The sequence below is a fragment of the Lissotriton helveticus genome, chromosome 4_1, assembly GCF_964261635.1.
Source record: "Lissotriton helveticus chromosome 4_1, aLisHel1.1, whole genome shotgun sequence".
In the NCBI taxonomy this organism is placed as follows: Eukaryota; Metazoa; Chordata; class Amphibia; order Caudata; family Salamandridae; genus Lissotriton; species Lissotriton helveticus.
In genome coordinates this window covers 835,758,451-835,779,041 of record NC_136063.1, presented here as the reverse complement: position 1 = coordinate 835,779,041, position 20,591 = coordinate 835,758,451, and the positions used below count along the sequence as shown (strand labels likewise).

Genomic DNA, 20,591 nt, shown 5'->3' with positions numbered 1-20,591 from the left:
AACCCACCCAGGTACCCCCTGCAGTTTGGTGCAGTGAGTAACTGCACTAGAGTGCAGGGGGATCTCTGTGCTCATTTAAAGCATAAGCAGCTGCTGCCTGCACTGTGACGTACAGAGTGGCATGTAAACAACTGCTCAGTCTTTAACTGAATGTGCTGCTCACAGGGCAGCTGAGAGCTTGCGGGTGCCCAGGCGGGGGCCGGGAAGGCAGCGCATTCATGATAATGGGGCTCATCAACCTGGTATGTGCCACATACCACTTTTGAAAGGTGCACCTGGTGCAGACTGTGGCAGTCTGTCTGTTATGTAATCGGGGCATGGGTCTATTATTGCCTTGAAACAGAAAGACAATGCTTCCTGCTTTTTTTTCCTTCTTTTTTAAGGCTATTCAGAATGGAGGGCGGTTGGTCATTAAGCTGTACTTAACCAGCATTAACAATGCTTAAAGGCTTGTGGTCAAAGGTAGACCGGTTGGCTTTCCCAGTGCTTGTTTTATTACATGAGGCTGTTCGAACGACATAAGCTGTCTCTAGACTACGTCTAAACCGCTTGCTTGAAGAGGGGGAGCAAACTGAATCCGATAAATGACAACAATTCAGGGTGTGCTCCGAGATAAAAATTTGCGTTTGCTGTTTTTTCGTAATTGTTTGTGACATTGAGAGTACGATGTAATGAGAATGTGTCTTTCTGTAAAACATACTTATTTTTTCAATAACATTTTCACAGCTAACTACATGGATAGTTGGAAGTGCACAGGGATCCTGAAAGGAGATGGGAGTCCAGTAAATGGAGCCTCTATTCAGCAAGGTGTTTTTAATACCTCTCTTGGGTCTGCAAACCAAAGTCAACAGAATTCACTAATAAATGGATCTTCAGTAAGCCGGTAGGTTGCATGTTATGTTGCACCATTTACCTGGTGTCATTTTGGGCCTCACACACCGCTTCCTTGAAGCAGACGAGCAGCCTGCATTACTCCATTTGTTGCAGCAGCTTATAGTCTGTTGTCAAATATTGCAATCCATTTTTACTGTTTCTGAGAACAAAAGAAATCAAAATTTTTAGTGTGTTGAAAGCAGCCAGCATGAATCAGGCTGAAGTGTACTCTTCCTCTGGAAAATAATGTATTTGTATATAATTGGTAGGTGCTAGTAAATAAGTAAAACTCACTGTAAGTGGTGCATGCCAGTAAAATATGTTATAATAAAATTAAGTTTGCAACTTACATGTTGGTTTTAGGACTCAACATTTATTCTATTAAAGGTTATCTAGTAAACTGATTTGTTAGTGATGCAGATAGTAGCACATGGGTGTATGTCTGTTAGCAATAGCTCTTCCTTATTTCGTCGCTGCCCTCTGATAACCTTGTCTAATAGAGCAGGAGGCAATATCATAGTCTGTTTGAACTGAGCTAGCAATCCTAGTTTCAGCTGACATGATACTTTGTGTTTTTCTAGATTTTAAATGACCTTATTAAAAGATCCTTGTAATTGGTGTATTAGTCCGTGGCATGTCACACTTTTACTTTGCCCTGCAGCAGCACATATTCTCTTGATTTTCTCTGCAAGGGAGTTAATGTTACAGAGCTATGCGAAGACAGAGATCAGTTCATAGATCCTAATGTCTTTTCGGACACTGCCAAGGACCTACATAAATGTACACAAAATATAGTAAATGTGAACATTATCCAAACAGCAATCTAAAGGGGTGTCTTCTGCTGTTCCCAAAATGGTCTTGCCACCTGGTTAGATTCTATAGTAGTAGCCACCTTAGCAAAAAGAAGAGGAGAACGAAAATGTCCCTCCAGCAGTGAAATTGTATCAAAACATCCTTGAAGGATGTAAGGCTTTGATATTGTCCATTGGATTCTTACAATATTCCACCAAGGACAGTTTGAAATGTAATACAACCCATCCACTGCTTTCACTGAAGGAGTAGAGATTTAAAAAGTAATGTTCTTGATGAGCATATGGCTAGCAGTTTCATCAAAGAACCAGTTCCTGCTTCTAATGAGTGCTCTCGGAGTTAAAGCATGGCTTGGTTCTTCTGTCCTATGCACGAGAGTTCCATAACACAGTATCTGATAAGCCAGGCAAAGATAGCCAACCTGAGCTAGGTCACAGATAATGCTTAAAAGGTGGCATGCTGAGTCCTCCATCAGTAGATTTGCTATGGGCATCACAGTGGTGGTGTTTAGGCCTAACCTAGAGTTTGGTCCCTGGTGCCCAACTGGCATAATGTTCAACATGGCTCTAGATATCTTCTAGACTGTTTATCCTTGCTTCAGCTTCTTGTATATTATATTGTTGACTACCAAACAAACCCAACCACCTTCTAATTGGTAAGGCCCCAGGCTACTGAAGGATTCGAGCCCTGATGCAGCAGTTTACAGTAAAAAAAAAAATACCTTTTGCTGGGGATCTTGGATGGCTGATCACACCTCTGCATTACACCATGGGTTTCTTCGCTACATCCATCATTGCAGGCTGCACCGTGGAGATCTCTTACTTGGGCCTGGTTGTTCCAATTCCTTCAATCCACATTTTCTCCCGTACTGCTAGTGTGCTGGGCCTTCCCCGTTTGTTTAGGTTGGCACGCGGAGCCTCATGAAGTCCCATGGGCCATAACTGCATCTTACCCTCCGAAGTCTTGCCGAGTCAGAGTAGTGTTTCCAACCTACTTTCTCCAGCCTGGTTTAGAAGCAGCCCTATGGCCTTGGCCAGCCTTCTTGCCCACTGTGCACCAGCAGTCTTCGATGCTCTCTGAGACCTGTACTGTGGCACAGAGCTCTACGCACGCAGCAGAGGGTAGACCGCGTCTGCTGACAATTCCACCACTGGGCAGTCTAATCGAGACTCTGGATCTGGTTCTTGTGCACTGTTGATTTAAGGCATTTTTGATAGTCATGAACTTTCTTCAGGCTGAGCAGTTGGAATGCAACCTGAAACCCCCTAACTACATCAAAATTCTACAAATAATATCAGAACACAATCTTTTCCTAGCTCACAAAGCTGTGAGGCCTCCATCCTATGACCAGCTGACAGATGATCATTTGATTTTACTCCAGGAGAAAGTCATGACTCTCTTGGCCAAGGGAGCCATAGAGCGGGTTCTGGAGCCAGAAGTAAGCTGTGGTTGCTATTCCCGATATTTTCTGGTCCCGAAAAAGGACATGGGCCTTCGTCCTAGCCTATACCTACGAACCCCCAATTACTTTCTCAAAAAGGAAAAATTCAAGATGCTCACACTAGCTCCGGTCCTGTCTGCCCTGGACCCAGGAGACTGGATGGTAGCTTGGACTTGCAGGACGCTTATTTCCACATTCCTGTCCTGTGGTATATAGAAGGCCGTGAGCTTTTTCAGTTCACGTGCTCCCTCTTGGTCTTACCAGCGTCCTTCGGGTGTTCACCAAGGTGATGGCAGTGGTCGCAGCTAATCTGCGCAGATCAGGGGTGCCAGTCGTCCCCATCTCGACGACTGTTTTAAGAAGGGGGAATTATCCCAGGCTGTCTCCCACCTCTAGACTACGACGAACATCCTGCATTCATTGGAGTTCACTATCAACATGCCGAAGTCACACCTGACTCCCTCTCTAAATCTCCCTTTCATCTGAGTCATTCTGGATACAGTGCAGTTTTGGGCTTATCCCGAATGGTGAGTCCAGGATATTCAGGCTAGGATACTGATGTTTCAGCCTCTAGCCTGGATTTCGGTTAGATTGACTCTGAGGCTGCTGGGCCTCATGGCCTCATGCATCTTGCTAGTGACACATGCCAGATGGCATATGCGGGCTCTGCAGGAGGACCTGAAGTTCCAGTGGGCACTGCATTAGGGGAATCTCTCTCCACCATGTTGCATAGCTCGGAGGTAACTGCAATTAAACTGCAGTGGTGGCTGACGAACCGCTTTTGGGGTCAAAGGCAGAACCTTCTACCTTCTCAAACTTGCAACAAACGGTGCAGAGTGGAGTTATGGACTCTTTGTCAATAGTCTCTGCGTCTCTGAAAATGGCTGGAAAAGCAGGGCATATCCCTGGTGGTTCAACATCTGGCTGGTTCCCTCGACGCTTGGGCGTACTAACTCAGCTGTCGATGCCTTGCTGATCATGAGTGGCATCTCCATCCGGAGGTGGCCCAAGGTCTCTTTCAGCAGTGGGGAGAGCCTTGGTTAGATTTGTTCACCTCCTCAGAAAACAGTGTCAGCAGTTTGGCACGCTGGAGTTTCCAAGGCAGCTCCCGCTCAGACCAGGAACGACTGGGCCAAAGTCATCCTCGTGGCACTGGACTGGACATGTGGAGTTTAGTATCCTGAGCTTCTACAGATGAGCATTGATCCTCCGATCAGTCTGCTCGCTGGAAAGGTTCGCAGCAGTTGGGGAGGGTCCTCCACCCGAACCTGTCAACTCTGCACCTTCTTACATGCTGATTGAGCAGTGGCAGTTGAAAGCTTTCGACCTTCCTCCAGAAGTCTGCGATGTTATTCTGTCAGCAAGGCGTCCATTTACTATGACTGTGTATGCCTGCTGGTCGAAGAATTTTGTAATAGATTGTACAGAAAAGTCTATTGATCCTCTTGCTGCTTTCCTTTCTGATATTTTGCTTTTTCCCTTGCCCAGCAGGGCTCTGCTCTGGGTACCTTGAGAGGGTATCTTTCAGCTTTGTCTGCCTTTCTGACGCTGACAGACCAATCCGCCCTATTTAAATCTCCAATTGGACATAGATTCCTGATAGGCTTTGTACATATGTTCTCTCCTGCCCCCCTGCCCCTTTCATTATTCCTCAGTAAGCCCTTAATTTGATTCTCACTTTCCTAATTTGCACTCCTTTCGAGCCCCTGCCTAATTTACTCCTCTGGCTGCTCACCGTCAATATAGCCTTCTTAGTGGCAATTACATCTGCCAGGAGGGTAAGCGAGGTGCAGGCTTTATCATCCCACCCCCGCCACCCCCCTCATTTCTGTCGATATTTCCTGTCAAATTGGTGCTTCGCACTAAGGCCTCTTTCCATCCGAAAGTTGTGACTCCATTTCACCTGGGGCAATCTGTCTCCTTGCCCAGTTTCTATTCTCCTCCGCGTGCCTTCAAAGAAGAGGAGCGACTTCACCACCTAGACCCAAAAAGAGCGTTGTAGATTTACCTTAAGTGCACAGAAGAGTTCCGGGTGAATGACCAACTTTTCATGGGGTACGTTGGAGCGAAGAAAGTTTGTGCTGTACAGAAGAGGACCATCGCCCGGTGTGTCATCCTCTGCTTCAAAATGTGCTATTCCTTGGCCAAGAAGCCGCCCCCTGAAGGCTTATAGGCTCATTCCTCTAGAGCTAAGGCTGCTACCATTGCTTTGCAACGTGGAGTCTCAGTCCTGGACGTCCGTCATGCAGCAACATGGGCATCCGTGCACACATTACTGCCTGGATTGTCAAGTCTGCAGGGTTGGCCATATCAGCCGCTCAGTCCTACAGGACTTTCTAGTGTATATTTGTCTACATTACCTCCTCCGGGGATGGTATTACTTGGGTATCTATTTAAAGGTAAGGAATCTGCGGCTAGATGTCTTCATCAGATGGACAAGTTACTTACCTTCGGCAACCCCTTACCTGGTAGAGTCACGATCTAAGCCAACACAAAGAGATGATGGACACAGCGCTGAAACTTTTTAGACAATCACCCCCAGTCACAGATCTTAGTTGAATCCATCATTGTTCTTTAGTTCACTTCGCCACCCCAGTTCAGACCCAGTCATATGCAAATCAGTCTTGGCCCTGTGCCTCATGGGAGCAGTCCAGCCCGAACTGCCAAGCCAGGTCTTCCCTGGACCGTAAACAAGCATCCTGGGACCGGTTTCGGGGTAACACCCCTCATCAGCCAGGCTATCTTCAATCCAGTGGCAAAGTGAGCAAGGGGCCCACGTCCCGGCATACGTGGGCCCGCCAACTTAGGGCAAACAAAGCAAACACAAAGCGATGATGGACGCAGTGATGAAACTTTTCAGACACTCTCCCCCCAGTCACAGATCTGGGTTGAATCCATCATGGTTCTTTAGCTCACTTCGCCACCCCAGTTCAGACCCAGGTGACGTGGACAACTTGGACAATATCCCATGGAGCCAACCAACGCCATCTGCTGGTGCAGAGGAGTATTGCTCGAAGAAAAATCTTCTGGATCAAGTCTGACGCCTGGGAATTCAAAGGTAGGCAATCTGCGGCTAGATTATGTCCAGATAAGGCATTACCAAAGGTAATTAACTTGCCTTTCATTGCCAGTACTGGATGACCACTAGCAACAACCCAGCATTCAAAAGAATTAACCTGTGTTGAGAACGGTATTGTGTCAATCAACACCATACGTTTCGACACCAATGCAAGCTCAAATAGCCTCCCCTCCCCCCAGCAATTTTTCCTATGATGTTGCAGTGCCTTTACTACAACTCTGTGCATCACTTCTGAATCAATTACTTGTGCTCCTTCACTACTGAGCAGAATAATTCTTGGAAGCACATACCTCATTCTACCGAATAAATACCTGAATAGAAACTCCTCTCCCGCCACTCTGGAAGAGTTCGGAAGCTCTTTTATATATCTAAGGGCCTCATCCTCTTCCTCAGACTGGAGCACCCTTCAACTATGGCCAGCTTATTTAGTGCTGCTACATGATTTTTTAGTTGTGTCTGTAGCAAGAAAACGGTCTACTAGCTCTACTGCTTTGCTAGGATGTTAAAATTGAGAGCTGTGGAACTGTTAAAAATATTTTGACCATTTACTCAAAAGGGGTATCAGTGCAGCTGAGAACAATGCGGATATAGCTGCCTGTGACATATACCTTGGTCTTTTTTTAACTCACCCGCTTGACTCATCATGCACAGCAGAAGAATCTTTCTTCTCAGTTTTTGTGTTAACAGGTTGGCATTGAAGCAGACTCCAAGACCTTAAAACCTGGCAGCAAAAAGAGACCACTGTTCCTCAATGTATAGTTCAACAGATTTTGAAAAATCTGTGATTCAATAACAGTTGAAGCACAAGGAGTTCTTTCACAAACAAAAATCCCACAACGGAAATGACCAACAGCAGCCATCTACCACTGTGGGAAAGTCTTCACATACCAGCAACAACTCCCTCTTTCTAACACCTGTGTCCAGCACCCATTTCCAGCCATTGCCGCTTGTGGCAGAAGATAACAAAAGACAGTCTGTTGCTCAAAATGACCAAGAATGGATTTGAAATTCAATTTTGATCTTTTCCACCTTCAGTTCCTCTGAGGGTATTGAAGTTGTTTTACCTCAGGAGGTTTGACTTGGGAGGTTCAGATTATGTTATGCAATAGAAAAGGTTGTTAGACAAGAGCATCTATCTGTTTCTTAGGAAGAAAATTCAATGTCTGGAGTATCGTCACATTGTGGACTTTAAATATGTCAGCAAATGCTTTTTATGCATCTACAAAAGACGAGATGGAGTAAGTACACCTACAAGAGTACTTCCATACATCATCTTGCATTACTCACCAGAAAAGGGCTGTCATTTTAGATGGGAGTCTCTTACTGCTGATACTAAGTTCTGCATTTTGGCTTGAGGTCTGCCCCACACTTTTTTTTTTCTTCAAACAACATGGAACTGGTTGCTGCGGAAATTGTTTTTGGCTGCTTGCACCAGGGCAGCTGAATAGTAAGTTCACGTCCAATGCTGATATTACAACAATGCCCTAGCCAAATTCAGGAAATGCAATATTAACAGATGTCTCCATGAAAATCTGAAGGCAGACCGTCTTCAAAGAAGAAGTTGAGCCACTTTAATTAAGAGCAGTTAATCTGACCAGGAAATGATTTGGTCTGTCTGTCCCCAGCAACAGCTGTCCTCATTGTAGCCCCAAAAAAATACAATTCATTATCTAAATATGCAACTAGCGTCATGATCAACAGAGTTCCATTAACCAGAGTACAGTCAGTTTGGCATCGGGCTCTGACAGCAAATATTTCCCACTAAGTATTTCACCTTGCTGATTTTCATAGCAGTTTAGCTACAGACTTGCAAGCATCTCATAGAAGAAAACTATTTAGTACTAAACCATGTTGTCCTACAAAACATCTTTCACACTGAGACACCTCTCAGATCAACCTATTTTCCGTAAGAAGAAATGCAGAGTGCCATGCCTTTCTGCCCCAGAGCCCAGATTAATGGGTAATGTTTTTAGAAGAAGAAATTTACTTATGCTTTACCTCAGAGTAAAATATTGTCCCAAGTTGATTGCCCAACAAATACCATATATGGTGTGTCTTCACGAACAGGCAGGTCTGAGAACATGCCAAGAAGATAGCCTTACTTTAACGTTTCAAAACTAATTATCATGTCTCTTCAGCTAAAGGACATGGCTCACATCATTGCTTTGTCATGAGTAAGATATGACAAGCTTCCATGGCACTCATCCTGGTGACTCCCACTTGGGCCGGGCTGCCCTTGGACTCTTTGCCCCTGGAGATGTCCGCCCCTTGAGATGTCCATCAGCCCCTGGGTAATGCCGCAACTCAGGCTGGACCTTCTCACACAGAGTCAATGTCCGTTCAGACGCCCAGATTCTAGACAGTTCAACTTAGCAAGCTGGCATCCGAGGTCCTAGAATTTGGCTTCACCAGGAATTCATGGCCATTATGTGGGAAGTGTATAGGCCCAGTACACGGGCCTGTTACATTGAAAAGTGGAAGAGCTTTACAGACTACTGCATTTCCACAATTGTTGACAAGACATTATCTCTTACATCTGTAGAAGTCAGGCCTCACCTAAACCTTGCTTACAGTCCCAGTTGTGGAAGGTGGGCATCCTAGTGGCCATAACTTCACTCAACCTATTAGTGCGCTGCCAGCACTTAGCCTGCAAGAAGCATTCATTCATGTTCACAAAGACCGGATTGTTCTCAGGACAATCCTAAATTTCTCCCCAAGGTGGTCACCTTTTCACCTCATATACACAACATAAGTGTACGGTGACAATTGTTATCAAAAAATTGAAGTACCATTTACTCAGTGCTCCTACATTTTTGGCTCCGACATGTATATAGATCGAGCAAAATGTAAACCTTAGATCACTGTCTGTGGAAAGTCATCCTTGATGGAAGAGGAAACCTCACACATTTTTCCCTGTCCTGCTTCATCATCGGAATCCTCTCCCAACCCTGGTAGGACAGTACCGCCAAGGCGGACTCAACCTCCTCGAAGTCTGATTAGATAGGAGGGAGTTATACGTTAATGTTACTGGACAGCACATCAAGACAGGCGATACAGATGAATATTTAAAAATACCTTAGTGTGCCATGGGGAAATACCTTTATTCAGTGGATCACAACCAGTATAGTTAAAAAGTAAAAATTGTTTGGGTAATGGAGTACAATAACCAACACCCAACTGCTATCTGCCAATATCTTTCTGCCCATTATTAATAGCCTGTAAGGTCTGGAGCATTTGTAGGATACTTGGTGGTAGACCTGAGGTTTGTGGATTTGGAGATGGGTGATGGCAGTAAATTCCACAGGAGCAGTTGAGTTTCTCCCAATGCCTCTCTTCTGCTACGTGTGCCAGCATCACAAAAGACTCTAACACTACATACCTCCCGGCGTGGGGGAGAGAGTACCTCAGAAAATGTTGTGCCTACCGTATAGGTGTTATGTTTCTCCTCCCCTCTTTACCCCACACTGTTATTTCTCTGCATTGTCATCTGGGAATTTGGAGAATGGATCACAATCTACATCTACTAAAACATAAAAGATACTACTATCTCTCATATCTCGGACATATCACACATCTAGTAAAACATTACACATATATCTAGATACATATAAATACTCAAATGTCTGTTTCTCTTGAACACACTATATCTAGTTCTTTATGAGCTTTGGCTTCTGTCTGGTTAAAATTCTTGAGGAACTGATTGACATTGTCTCTGTAAAGTTGCTCGTGATTTTCTTAAACTATAAACATTTTAATTAATTTCTCACGGTCTTGGCGAATGTTCTGATGCTCCAAAATATTTTCTTTTTAATGGTCTTTTCTTGACAAATAATAAAATGCTTAATGCGACTTGACTGCTCTGGCTCTCTTACTCCTTGAAGTTAGTTAACAGACCTAGAAAAATGTTGTTTTTGAAAAAGGGGAATATCCTAGTGTGTGCAAACACAAAAATAAGGAATTCTCTTGAGTGGGTCAAAACGGTGACAACACTTCTCTTCACAGAATAGGCACGACAACAAGACATTGCTCTCCTTGACAGGATTCAGCTGAAGTGCGCGACTTCAAGCTCATGTTGGTGTGTTGACTTTTCTGGAGCTGCTCGCACTGAACCAGAAAAAGCCTAGACTGCTGTGTGCGGTTCTCTCTCACCATGTCCTTCATGTTGGCAGTTTCAGAAATGTCTTTCTGCAGGATTCGATATTTTCTCCTTCACAATCATGGCATTAGCATTCCGGACCGGTAGTAACGCTGTAAATGGAAAACAAAATGATAAGTAAGTTCACATTTCTTGAGTAAGTGATAGAATGTTGGCTTGTTTTGAAGTAGATGGTAATGTAACTGTTTTGAGGTAAGAGTTGACAAGTCAACATGTGTCATCCAATAACTTGATTATGGAGGATGGGTGATGTCTTTATATATGGTGGGATTTATTGAGTTGGTGTTGGAGAGATGGTTAGTGAAATGAAGTTGAGATCTTTGGGTATGTTATCTATGGAAGTGTCATGGTTGTTTCAAAGGTCAGCTTTGACTAATGGTGTTTACTTTGTTGATAAAATTAGAACTAATTTCATTTGAGAGTGAGCTGGTTGGAGGTGGATACAGGTGTTTGTAATGGGTTCATAGGGTTGTGTACTGCCTGATCTAAAGCCTTACTTTAGTGATTGCCTTCAGAGATGATCTTCAGGTAGTAGTCTGTGTTTGATTGAGTGATGATATGTTTACCTTTAGTGTACAATGACTTTAAGTCAAGCGATTTAAATCTGTGTTTGTTATATGGCATTGTTTCTCCATTAAACATTTTTTCATTTGGTACTTTTTCAGTACTTTTTTTTTTTATTACTCTTTACTTGTTTTTTGTAATTATTAGGAATTCAAATTTCCAATAATACAGATAACCAATCCTTGCAACAGTTGGATTCGGATCATATTTCCCACAATCTTACACTTTTTCCCAACCCTTATAGTGCCTGGCAGTTTTTCAGGTCACGAGCAAACTAAAGCTGAGGGAATCCATGGAAGATTATTTTCTTGTTTGAGACCATATGATGCACCACCAATGGGGCATCTCAATCTCTTCCAATGCTGACAGGCATGATGTGCCATGCATATGATATTTTTAAAGATCCTGCGCGGGCTTGCATTTTCACCCCTAGGGTAGATAAAAAATATAATGCTGCACCATCTGACCCAATTTTTATTCGAGGCCAGCTTCCATCAGACTCCCTAGTTGTTTCAAATGCCCGTAAATATGCAATCTCGCAAACTACAGCACACGCACCACCTCCTGATAAGGAATGCAAATCTCGTCAGGCCAACGGGTCGCTGTACATCCGCCAATCATTGGCAAATTGCAAACACACAGAGACTGTTGGCCAGATATGACAGAGCTCCCTGGGATGAGATGGAGGAACTCCTCCAATATCTTCCAGAGGAACATATAAAAAGAAAGGGCAGAAACTGGTTCAGGAAGGAAAGTTAATTTCCAACTCCTCTATAAGATACACACTGGACTCAGCAGATCCTGCCGCCAGAGGCATCAATCCAAGTGTCCTCCGACAAAGGCATGTCTGGCTGCGTATCACTGGACTCAAGCCAGAAGTCCAGCAAACTTTACTAAATGTCCCTAAGGAGGATCTCATCGGGCCACAAGTAGATGAGGCCTTGGAAAATATGAATAACTAAATTGAGGTTGCCTATGGAGCACTTAAAACACCCACTCCTCTGGGCTCCTTTCGTCACTCCTCTGGGCACCATTCGTCGCTCCTCCTGTAGAGCAGGTTCCAAAGCCACCTCCACATATGCCTCCACATCCTCCTACAGGTCACACACCCAATCCTCTCCTTCTGGAGGATATTTCAGAGGCAACTACATGGGTAACTACTTTAAAGGTCGGGGCAAAGGTACACAACCTGTAATACCCCATCCAGCAGCGAACAGTGACTGATCCTTTCCCTGATCATTTTACATCTGTCAGGGGTCGATGACAGCAGTTTCTGCCCACCTGACAGCCTTAACATCGGACCAGTGGGTGTTGGAGATTATCCAGCATGGTTATTGCCTGGAGCTCATTAGTACTCCTCCCAATATTCCACCCCGCACCCACCAACTCACTCTGAAACATCAACTGCTCAAACAGGAAATGCAAGCTCTCTTACTCAAAGGAGCTATATAGCCAGTTCCTCTACAACATCAAGGGTCAGCGGTGTATTCCCTGTACTTCCTTATTCCCAAAAAGGAAGGCTCCCTATTGCCCATTTGAGATCTACTGCCTCTGAATCAATACATACTATCACTGTACTTCCATATGGTCACACTTCATCTGGTGCTTTCTAGTTCTACAGCAAGGTGACTTCACGCACTAGACTGAAAGGATGCATACTTTCACATCCCCATTCACCCAGCACATCGCAAATACCTCTGGTTGTGATTGCAGGAAAATATTGCCTATTCAAAGTCCTTCCATTCGGAGTCACCACTGCACCTGGTGTGTTCACCAAATGCTTAGCAATGCTAGTCGCTTATTTACGCAGACAAAACATTCATGTATTCCCATATCTAGATGACTGGCTTATCAAAACCTGTACACACCATCTGTGGTATCAACACAGATTACCCTTAACCTCCTATATCAACTGGGGTTCACTATCCAGGTTTAAAAGTTTCATCTTCAACCATGACAGCTTCAACTATATCTAGGAGCTATGCTCAAAGCTCAGTTAGGCTTAGCCTATCCATATGCAGCCAGAATTCAAAATTTTCAAACACTGCTACCACAATTTCTAGTCAATCAATACCGGACAGTCAAAACTTTCATGCATCTTTTGGGAATGATGGCATCATGCATCGCCATGGTGCCTAATGCAAGACAACATATTTGTGCTCTACAAGAATGTTTGGCACAACAGTGGACTCAGTTACAGGGTCCACTGGATCTATTGCTAGTAGACAGCCGCACTCATCACACTCTGCAGAGGTGGAACATACAAAACTTGTTAAAAGGGCGGGCGTTCATCGACCCTGTGCCACAGGTCCTGCTAGTAGCAGACCCATCCCTCACAGATAGGGGTGCTCTCCTTACAAGATCTGACAGTTCATGGACTCTGGTACACCAAACACCAGAATCTCCACATCAACTACCTAGAGCTTCTAGTTGTTCGCCTGGTGTTGGATGCATTTCTACCTCACCTCACCTCATAGACAAAGTTGTCTTAGTTTGGGCAGATAAGGACAGCCATGTACAAAACCGAGGGGAGGGGACACTCTACAGTTGTCATGCCTCTCTCAGACCATATGGCGTAGGGCAATACATCACAAAATCCATCTGTATGGGGAACGTCTTCCGGGCACGGACAACGTTTTTGCCGACCACCTCAGCAGGATGCAGTTAAAGTCCATGAGTGGGAACTCCACTCCTAAGTCCTCCTCCCATACTTACACAAGTGGGGGTGTCCACAGATAGACCTCTCTGCGACCGCAGAGAATGCAAAATGCCCAAACTTCTCCTCCCGTTTTACACACCCTCTCCAAAAGCAATGCCCTATGGATACATTGATCAGGGATATTTGCCTACACTTTACCCCCTCTCCCTCTTCTTCCACTTCTGGTTTGGAGGCTCAGGCAAATGTCTCTCACCCTCATTTTGGTAGCTCCCACATGGGCTCATCAACCGTGATTCACCACACTACTCAAACTTTCAGTAGTTGCACACGAGAAACTCCACCTCAACCCAGACCTTTTCACTCAGAACCATGGCCAAATAAGACATGCAAACCCAAAGGAGCTAAACCTTTCGATTTGGTTTCCGAAATCATAGAATTCAGGCAATCTAAATTTGCCACCGGAATACAGGACTGTTCTTAAGGGAGCACGTAAACCTACCACTAGAGTTTGTTATGCAGCCAAATGGAAAAGATTTGTTTTTTACTGTTGTAACCAAAAAATGTATCCACTCAAAGCATCTGTGCACAACGGTATTTGTTACCTCTTGCATTTACAGCGCTCTGGCCTTGCTTATACTTCCATACGTCAACATCTAGCGGCAGTGACTGCCCATCTACATAACAGGCAGCACTTACCCCTGTTCAAAGTGTCGGTTATTAAGGCTTTTATGGAGTCCCACCTGCACTTGCTAAGAATCTCAATATTGTTCTCACAAGACTTATCGGTCTACCCTTTGAACCATTACACAAGTCTACACCACACACTTTCACTAAGCACTATTGTGGGGATGTTCTAGCACGCCAATAAGCTAATGTAGGACATGCAGTGCTACGTACACTTTCTCAAACAACTGCAACCGCCACTGGTTAGGCACCGCTTTTGGAAGACTGCTACACAGTGTTTGCAAAACATGTGTATCTACATCAACACATGCATCGAACAGACTGTTTTTTTTTTTGAAAACCTTTATTAACATCAAAAGAAGACAAATCGAGGCCCACAACCAAGCCGGCCGGCCGCAGTGTACAAAACAGTCAGGAGTCACCAGGCAAATATTTACATAAGCAATCAATACAAAGCAGAGGCAGCACAATCACAATAGGGGAGAAGAGATACAGAAACTAAAGGGCCAAAACACAGGAGTAAATAAGGCTTAATTTTACAATAAGGGGAGAGGGCGTATGACAGGCCCACCTGCAATACGGAGGCATCCAACATCCCGTAACCAACCTCAACATTAAGAAGGGGGCATGGGGCAGAATATCAGGGGGACAACACAATGCAGTCAAGAAATCAGGATATGTGAGATACAGTCAGCCCCTGAGCATTATCATCGTAACCCGCCCGCCACCCGAGACACTACCAAGCCAGAACAGAGGGATCGGAAGACAATGCATTAAAACCCGCCCGTCATAGCACCCTCTGGGACGCAGGAAGGAAAAAGGGGGGGGGGGACCAGGTAGGGAGGGGGGAAGAGGAAGGGAAAGGAAAATGGAGGGAAGAAAAACAGAACAATAAAAAGGAAATCAGGAAATATGAAAAAAGAAAGGTAAAAGACACGCCGACACGGCCCCCCCGTGGCGGGAGGACAGGAGACAAAAGGATTAGCGGCCCAAGTGGGGCATGGCGATCGGGAAGAAAGACAGCCGAAATATAGCAGGAGAAGTAACGATGCCATACCCCCACCCGAAACACACCATAGGAGGTCGGGACAGACGCGGCCTCACGAAAAAGAGATACAAAAGGGCCATAGAACCAGAAGACAAACAAAAAACAGAACCCAACCCACCCGTCCCACCCTGCACCCCTGTAGAAGGCTATGGCCTACCCTTCAAACAGCGTGCCTGTCGCCCTAAACCAGAACCCGAAATATAGCGAGAAGAAAGGAAGAAAAACGAGACAAAAAGGCCACAAAAGCGGAGAAAAGAAAACAGGAGGGAGGAGCAGAATAACTATAATACAAACGGTAGGCCGCAGCCCTCCGCCCAACCCAACAAGTACAATCAAAAACAGTCCAGGACGACATCCCATCACGCGCCACAAAATATTAGGAGAAGGGGACCTCCCACCCTCCTACGATCAGAAACAATTATGCAACGAAATCGCATACCGGGAATCAAGCAGAAGTCGTACATTTCACCCCCAACCCTTCCGAGCGACAAACCCCACCCACCACATGGCAATGTACAACCACATACTAAATACGAAATCAGCATAGAATCGAGTGGAATGGTGACTAGCATAGCTACGTGGGGTGTAGATAGATCCACAAGTGAGCAGTAGTCCAAACTGAAAATACCGATGCATCAACAATCGAAGCACGAGCCATGAAAAACAGGAGTTCAGATGCGCCATTGGAGCGGGCGAGGTGGTCCCAATTATAGACACAGGCAAAGTCATCGAAGCAGGGACAGGAGGAAGTCCACCCATAGTTTCAGGCAACAATGTCGAACAGGGTCGCAGTACAGCATCCGAGTCCCCGGGGTCCGAACCTTGAAAGGCAGGGCGCCCCAAAGTCACCAGCACACTACACGATCCTCGATCAGTGGTGGAGACACTCAGGTCAATCGAGGGGGGTGAGGCAATGAAGTCATCGAAACAAGAGGGCGACAAAAAGAAACTGCCGCCCAAAATGGCGGCGGATCGTGGCGGACCCACCGAGACGCCCAGGGCCAGGGAAGCGTGCAGGGATCTCAGGGCTTCCAGGATATCTCTGACTGTCTGCTCACGCCCACCAGATCCGATCCCCACACAATCAGGCAACTCGGGCCCGCCGCCACAGGGTGACTCTCGTTCCAGAGGGCCGGCCGCCATTTCGTGAATCAGCCCAATCGCCGCCCACGAGGACCCCCGGAAATAACAGTTCTCAAATGTAGGACTTTACAAGCGCTGGGGGTCCCAGCAAGGGCGGCCTCGATGCCAAAAGGATGTCCGCCCGAAATGGGTCTCCGCCAGCAGCAGCACCGGTGCCCCAAACAAGCGGAGTCCGGGCCCCGAGGACCAGGGCCGCCGGACAAAGCAGCGGCGGGGGGAGACCCCCTCTCAGAATCAGGTCCCGGGGCTTCTCACCCGCGTCGGCCACGCGGCCACCAGGGCAGGACCGGGTCAGGATCGCCGGGATCTTCGCACATCGGCTCCCAACACTGGTTCTCGCTCTCGGCCGGGGCCGAGAGCCGTCGGATCCCACCGGCCAGGTCCCGGTCCAAGTCTCGCAGAGGCCCCGATCTCTCGGAGGCCACAACTCCGGAGCCACTGCACGCCGAGACCCCGGGGTCAGATGGTAAGGACAAACAAGCCGTTATGTTTCCAATTCCCCGAAAATGCGCCGTCCCGGGACAGGATAAAAGACAGGATAAGCAGTCAGGATGGAGGGCTGCGGGAGCCGAGCTAAAGGGTGACCATTACGGCCGCGAGCTAGGCTCCTCCCCCCATCGAACAGACTGTTACTTATCCTGTAAGCATCTGTTCTTTCCGTGTAGTGCTGTAGATTCACAAGTGCCCACTTTCCGCCTCAGACACCTGTGGTCATTGCAGTTATTATCTATACTTTCATATGCATGGACCTCTTTTTACTAATACTTAGCTATACTCCATTTTCACCCAATTGTGGGAAAACAATCTAAAAATGGAGATGATGCCCATGTGCTCTATTACCAAGAGGATAAGTCTCTTTACCTCGTGAATCGAAACACTTCTTCGAAGAAAAACAACTTTCACACATCCAGATTCAACTCTAGATAGCAGGAGTAAGCAAAACATGTGAATCTACAGCATTACATGCCAAGAACAGAAGCTTACAGAGTAAGTAACCTAATCCTTTCATGATATTTTGGGCTACCAATATATCGGTATGAATACAAAAGGATTTCTCAATAGTTAAATTTGAACGTTTGTTTCTATTACCCATAACAGCGATGGTCTTTTATGCATTATAAAATGAAAAGTTTTGTATCTTTTGTTTGCAGACCAAAAAATTATTTTTCATTATAGAGCGGTTGTTGAATACGTTGTGCCTAATTTGAGACGTTTCATCATAGTTGAAGTTGTAAATACACCTAGTATAGCCTAGCTGTACAGAGATTTATTTGTAGATCCCTAACCTGTATGACATTTTCGTAGTAAGTTGCTGTTGTGAGTGCTCTTATTTATGTTTTGATTCCTAATACGTTTGAAAAGTCGTTCCAAGGAGGCCATTTAAGAACAGTGATGTATTTTCTGTGTTCATGTTGTTTACCAGCAATTGTATTGCACACACACACTTTTTGTTTTTGTTTTGGTCCTGCAACGCTTAAAATATAACATGGCATGAAGTGGTTAAGCCTTGATAATACGTATGATGTCTTGAATACTGCAGCTGATATCAAATGTTTTTTTCTTAAATAATAGACTATGTGGGTGGCCATAGAATATTAAGGGGAAGGAGTTTACAGTCTAATTTGTATTTTTCATTTATTTAATCTTTTAATGAGTAAGTCGACTATTTAGCGGTGTAAAAATTGTATTGTTGACTACAACAATGTTGCTTAGATCGTGATGCATTTCCCTTCTCCGTTTGTATTATGTCCTTTAACAGAAAGCACAGCTGATACCAAGCTAACTGGAGTAACTTTGCTGTTTTGCTGCTTGTTGCATGCACAGGAATGGAAAGCAAGCTCCTTTATCCCCTTCCCAACGCCGTTTGACCTCTCCCAAGACACATCAGCAACCTGCTTACTACTAAACACAAAGCACCTGTCTTTATTTTGTCAGTGCCCAGTATTCCTTTGTTTTGTACAAGCCAGCGTGCAGCATTGAAGCCGCCAAACGAAAGGCAGCTCTCTGGCGCACCTTCACCTCAACAGCTTCCGTTGTGTTTGTAAAATTCGTCACAGCTAACAGAGGGGAAAATGGGGTTGTCTTTTGTCGCAGCCATGGTGGGTGGGAAACAAGTGTTTTTAGTAAGCTGCCTTTTTTCCCTTTTCTCAGTTTGTTTCTGTTTGCATTGTCTAGTACTGTATGCATATTTGGACTTTTATAATTGGTATTTGTAATAAACCTGCAGTATGGGTAATGATGATAGAGGATTTATATGCACACTGTTTTTCTCCTGTACATGTTGAATTCAATAATGTGGCCAATGGTCCTGAAAATGATTGGTCTGTGCAAGACTGTACCCACCCACCTCCAGCCATGTCTCACTCGCTGTTTTCTATACTCGCGAGGATATTGGGTGTTGGCAGAGTCTAGACATGCCTTTATGAAAAATAAAGAGCCGCAGAAAGTGAGCAGCTACATCCTGCTTTTTGAAATGAGAGCATAGGCTGTGCCTCAAAGATTAGCAAATGACCACCTCCAGTGGACCGATCTGCAGGTCTTTGCTCTTTGTACGAAATTGCTTAGGAGCATTTTCAAAACTGCAAAGTCCATGTGCAGGTCTCAAATTGAAAGTGTTTCTCTAACCTCCCAGTAATTAAGTGTGTTTTTATTTTCACAATAAACCGAGTTGTAAAAAAGGTGGTTTTATGCCCTGGCATCTGAATTGACGTAATTGTCATTGGTTTGGAAAGTATTCCAAGGATCTTGTATGTGTATCTTCGTATCATTAGGCATGTGTTGTATAATGATGTAAATGAAGCACTAATGGCGTTTTCATTTTGTCATGATGTTCCAGCAGGACTACTGAGAGCTGCCGATGATTCAGCTTTAAAACCATTGTTTTTAAAGCTAGTGTATGTTGCCATTTATTTTGCAGATAATGGTGCTTTTATTCACACTTTCTGCTTACACGATGACCACTTGGCTCCTGTTTCCAACTGGATCTTAATTTCTGCTGTAGCTTTTGTCTAGCATGAAGATACTAAAGCTTTTTTTCCCTAGCATGTTTTTTCCCTCTTTTAGTTCTTGTAATATTTACTACTTCTCCTTTTCTTCTGTTTTTCTTTCCTTTTTGTTGGTGTTTTTGTTCCTTTCTTGGTTGTTTCAGGTATTTCTTTCCCCCTCTGGATCCGCCAAGGGCTGGATTGAGAGGGTCCAGTTATGCCCAGCTCCTTCCTCCTCTTCCTCCTTTGATAGAGCTCTCTTGCGATGCTGACTCTGCCAGCCTACAGTATCTCCGCAGACGATATACCCCTCGGCCGCTTAACCCTTTAACCGAGAATGAAGGGGATTAAAATATACTAAAACTATTTCACAGAACTTATCGAAGTGCTTCCTTTTCTGGCTCATAGCTTTCTTTGGGATTTGGATACATTGTCAGGGGCCATGTTGTGTTTGATGCAAACAGAACACTATCTAAAGTATGTAATATCCTGCCAAGCGTGCCTCAAAGGAACATCAACTGTTAACTCTGTGTTGGATGATGCACACCTAATAAAGAATTGATAAATCAAAAGTGCCTAACTAATAAAAATTAATGTATTTTGGAATTGATTGTGATTTTGTTTTTCTTTTCTTGGCACCAGATTGGCTAATATTTGGCTTAATATTTATGGAAATGCAGCTGTAGTTGAATAGAAGTCAGACATTTTGATAAATGAATTGTACCTTCAATAAACGTTCGCCCATTTGTTGGGCTAAAATTAAAAAACGCTACTATAGGAGAAAAGTGAACCATTCCTGTGTAAACTGCAGCACATTGTAATTTTAACAATGCACCCTGCTGCATAAAGTATTTAAGTTTCTAAAATGTGATTCAATAAACGTATCAATAAATAACCACCATGTTATAAAAGGGCTCTTATCTGTTTTTATTCTTCCATTTGTTACTGTACTCTTTGCTTAAGATCACCGGGACAAAGATATTGACAGAAAAAGATTTAGTGGGGAAAGTAAAAAATGCACTCCATCATCTGATCCTGCAATTATTAGTGGGTTTTGGGATGCAGATGTCATGCTCATAGAGTGTGGAAAGAAGGGAAAACTAGCCCATATCCTATCGTGGATGTGATTGAAGCCAAAACGTCCCTTTCA

General features: G+C 44.7%; 1 protein-coding gene across 3 annotated transcripts in view; it reads left to right on the top strand.

The window, feature by feature from the left end:
* SEH1L (SEH1 like nucleoporin) overlaps nucleotides 1-20,352 on the top strand; it is a 97,171-nt gene extending 76,819 nt beyond the window's left edge. The window contains exons 8-9 of one of the 3 annotated variants that reach the window (XM_078687488.1): nucleotides 727-883; nucleotides 18,282-20,352. In XM_078687488.1, coding sequence (XP_078543614.1) covers nucleotides 727-883; nucleotides 18,282-18,363 — 239 coding nt within the window. In that variant the 3' untranslated portion in view covers nucleotides 18,364-20,352. Of the gene's footprint in view, nucleotides 1-726; nucleotides 884-18,216 lie in introns of all 3 variants that reach the window. The other 2 variants (XM_078687489.1, XM_078687487.1) reach the window with 2 other exon arrangements.
* The last annotated feature ends 239 nt before the right edge of the window (nucleotides 20,353-20,591 follow it).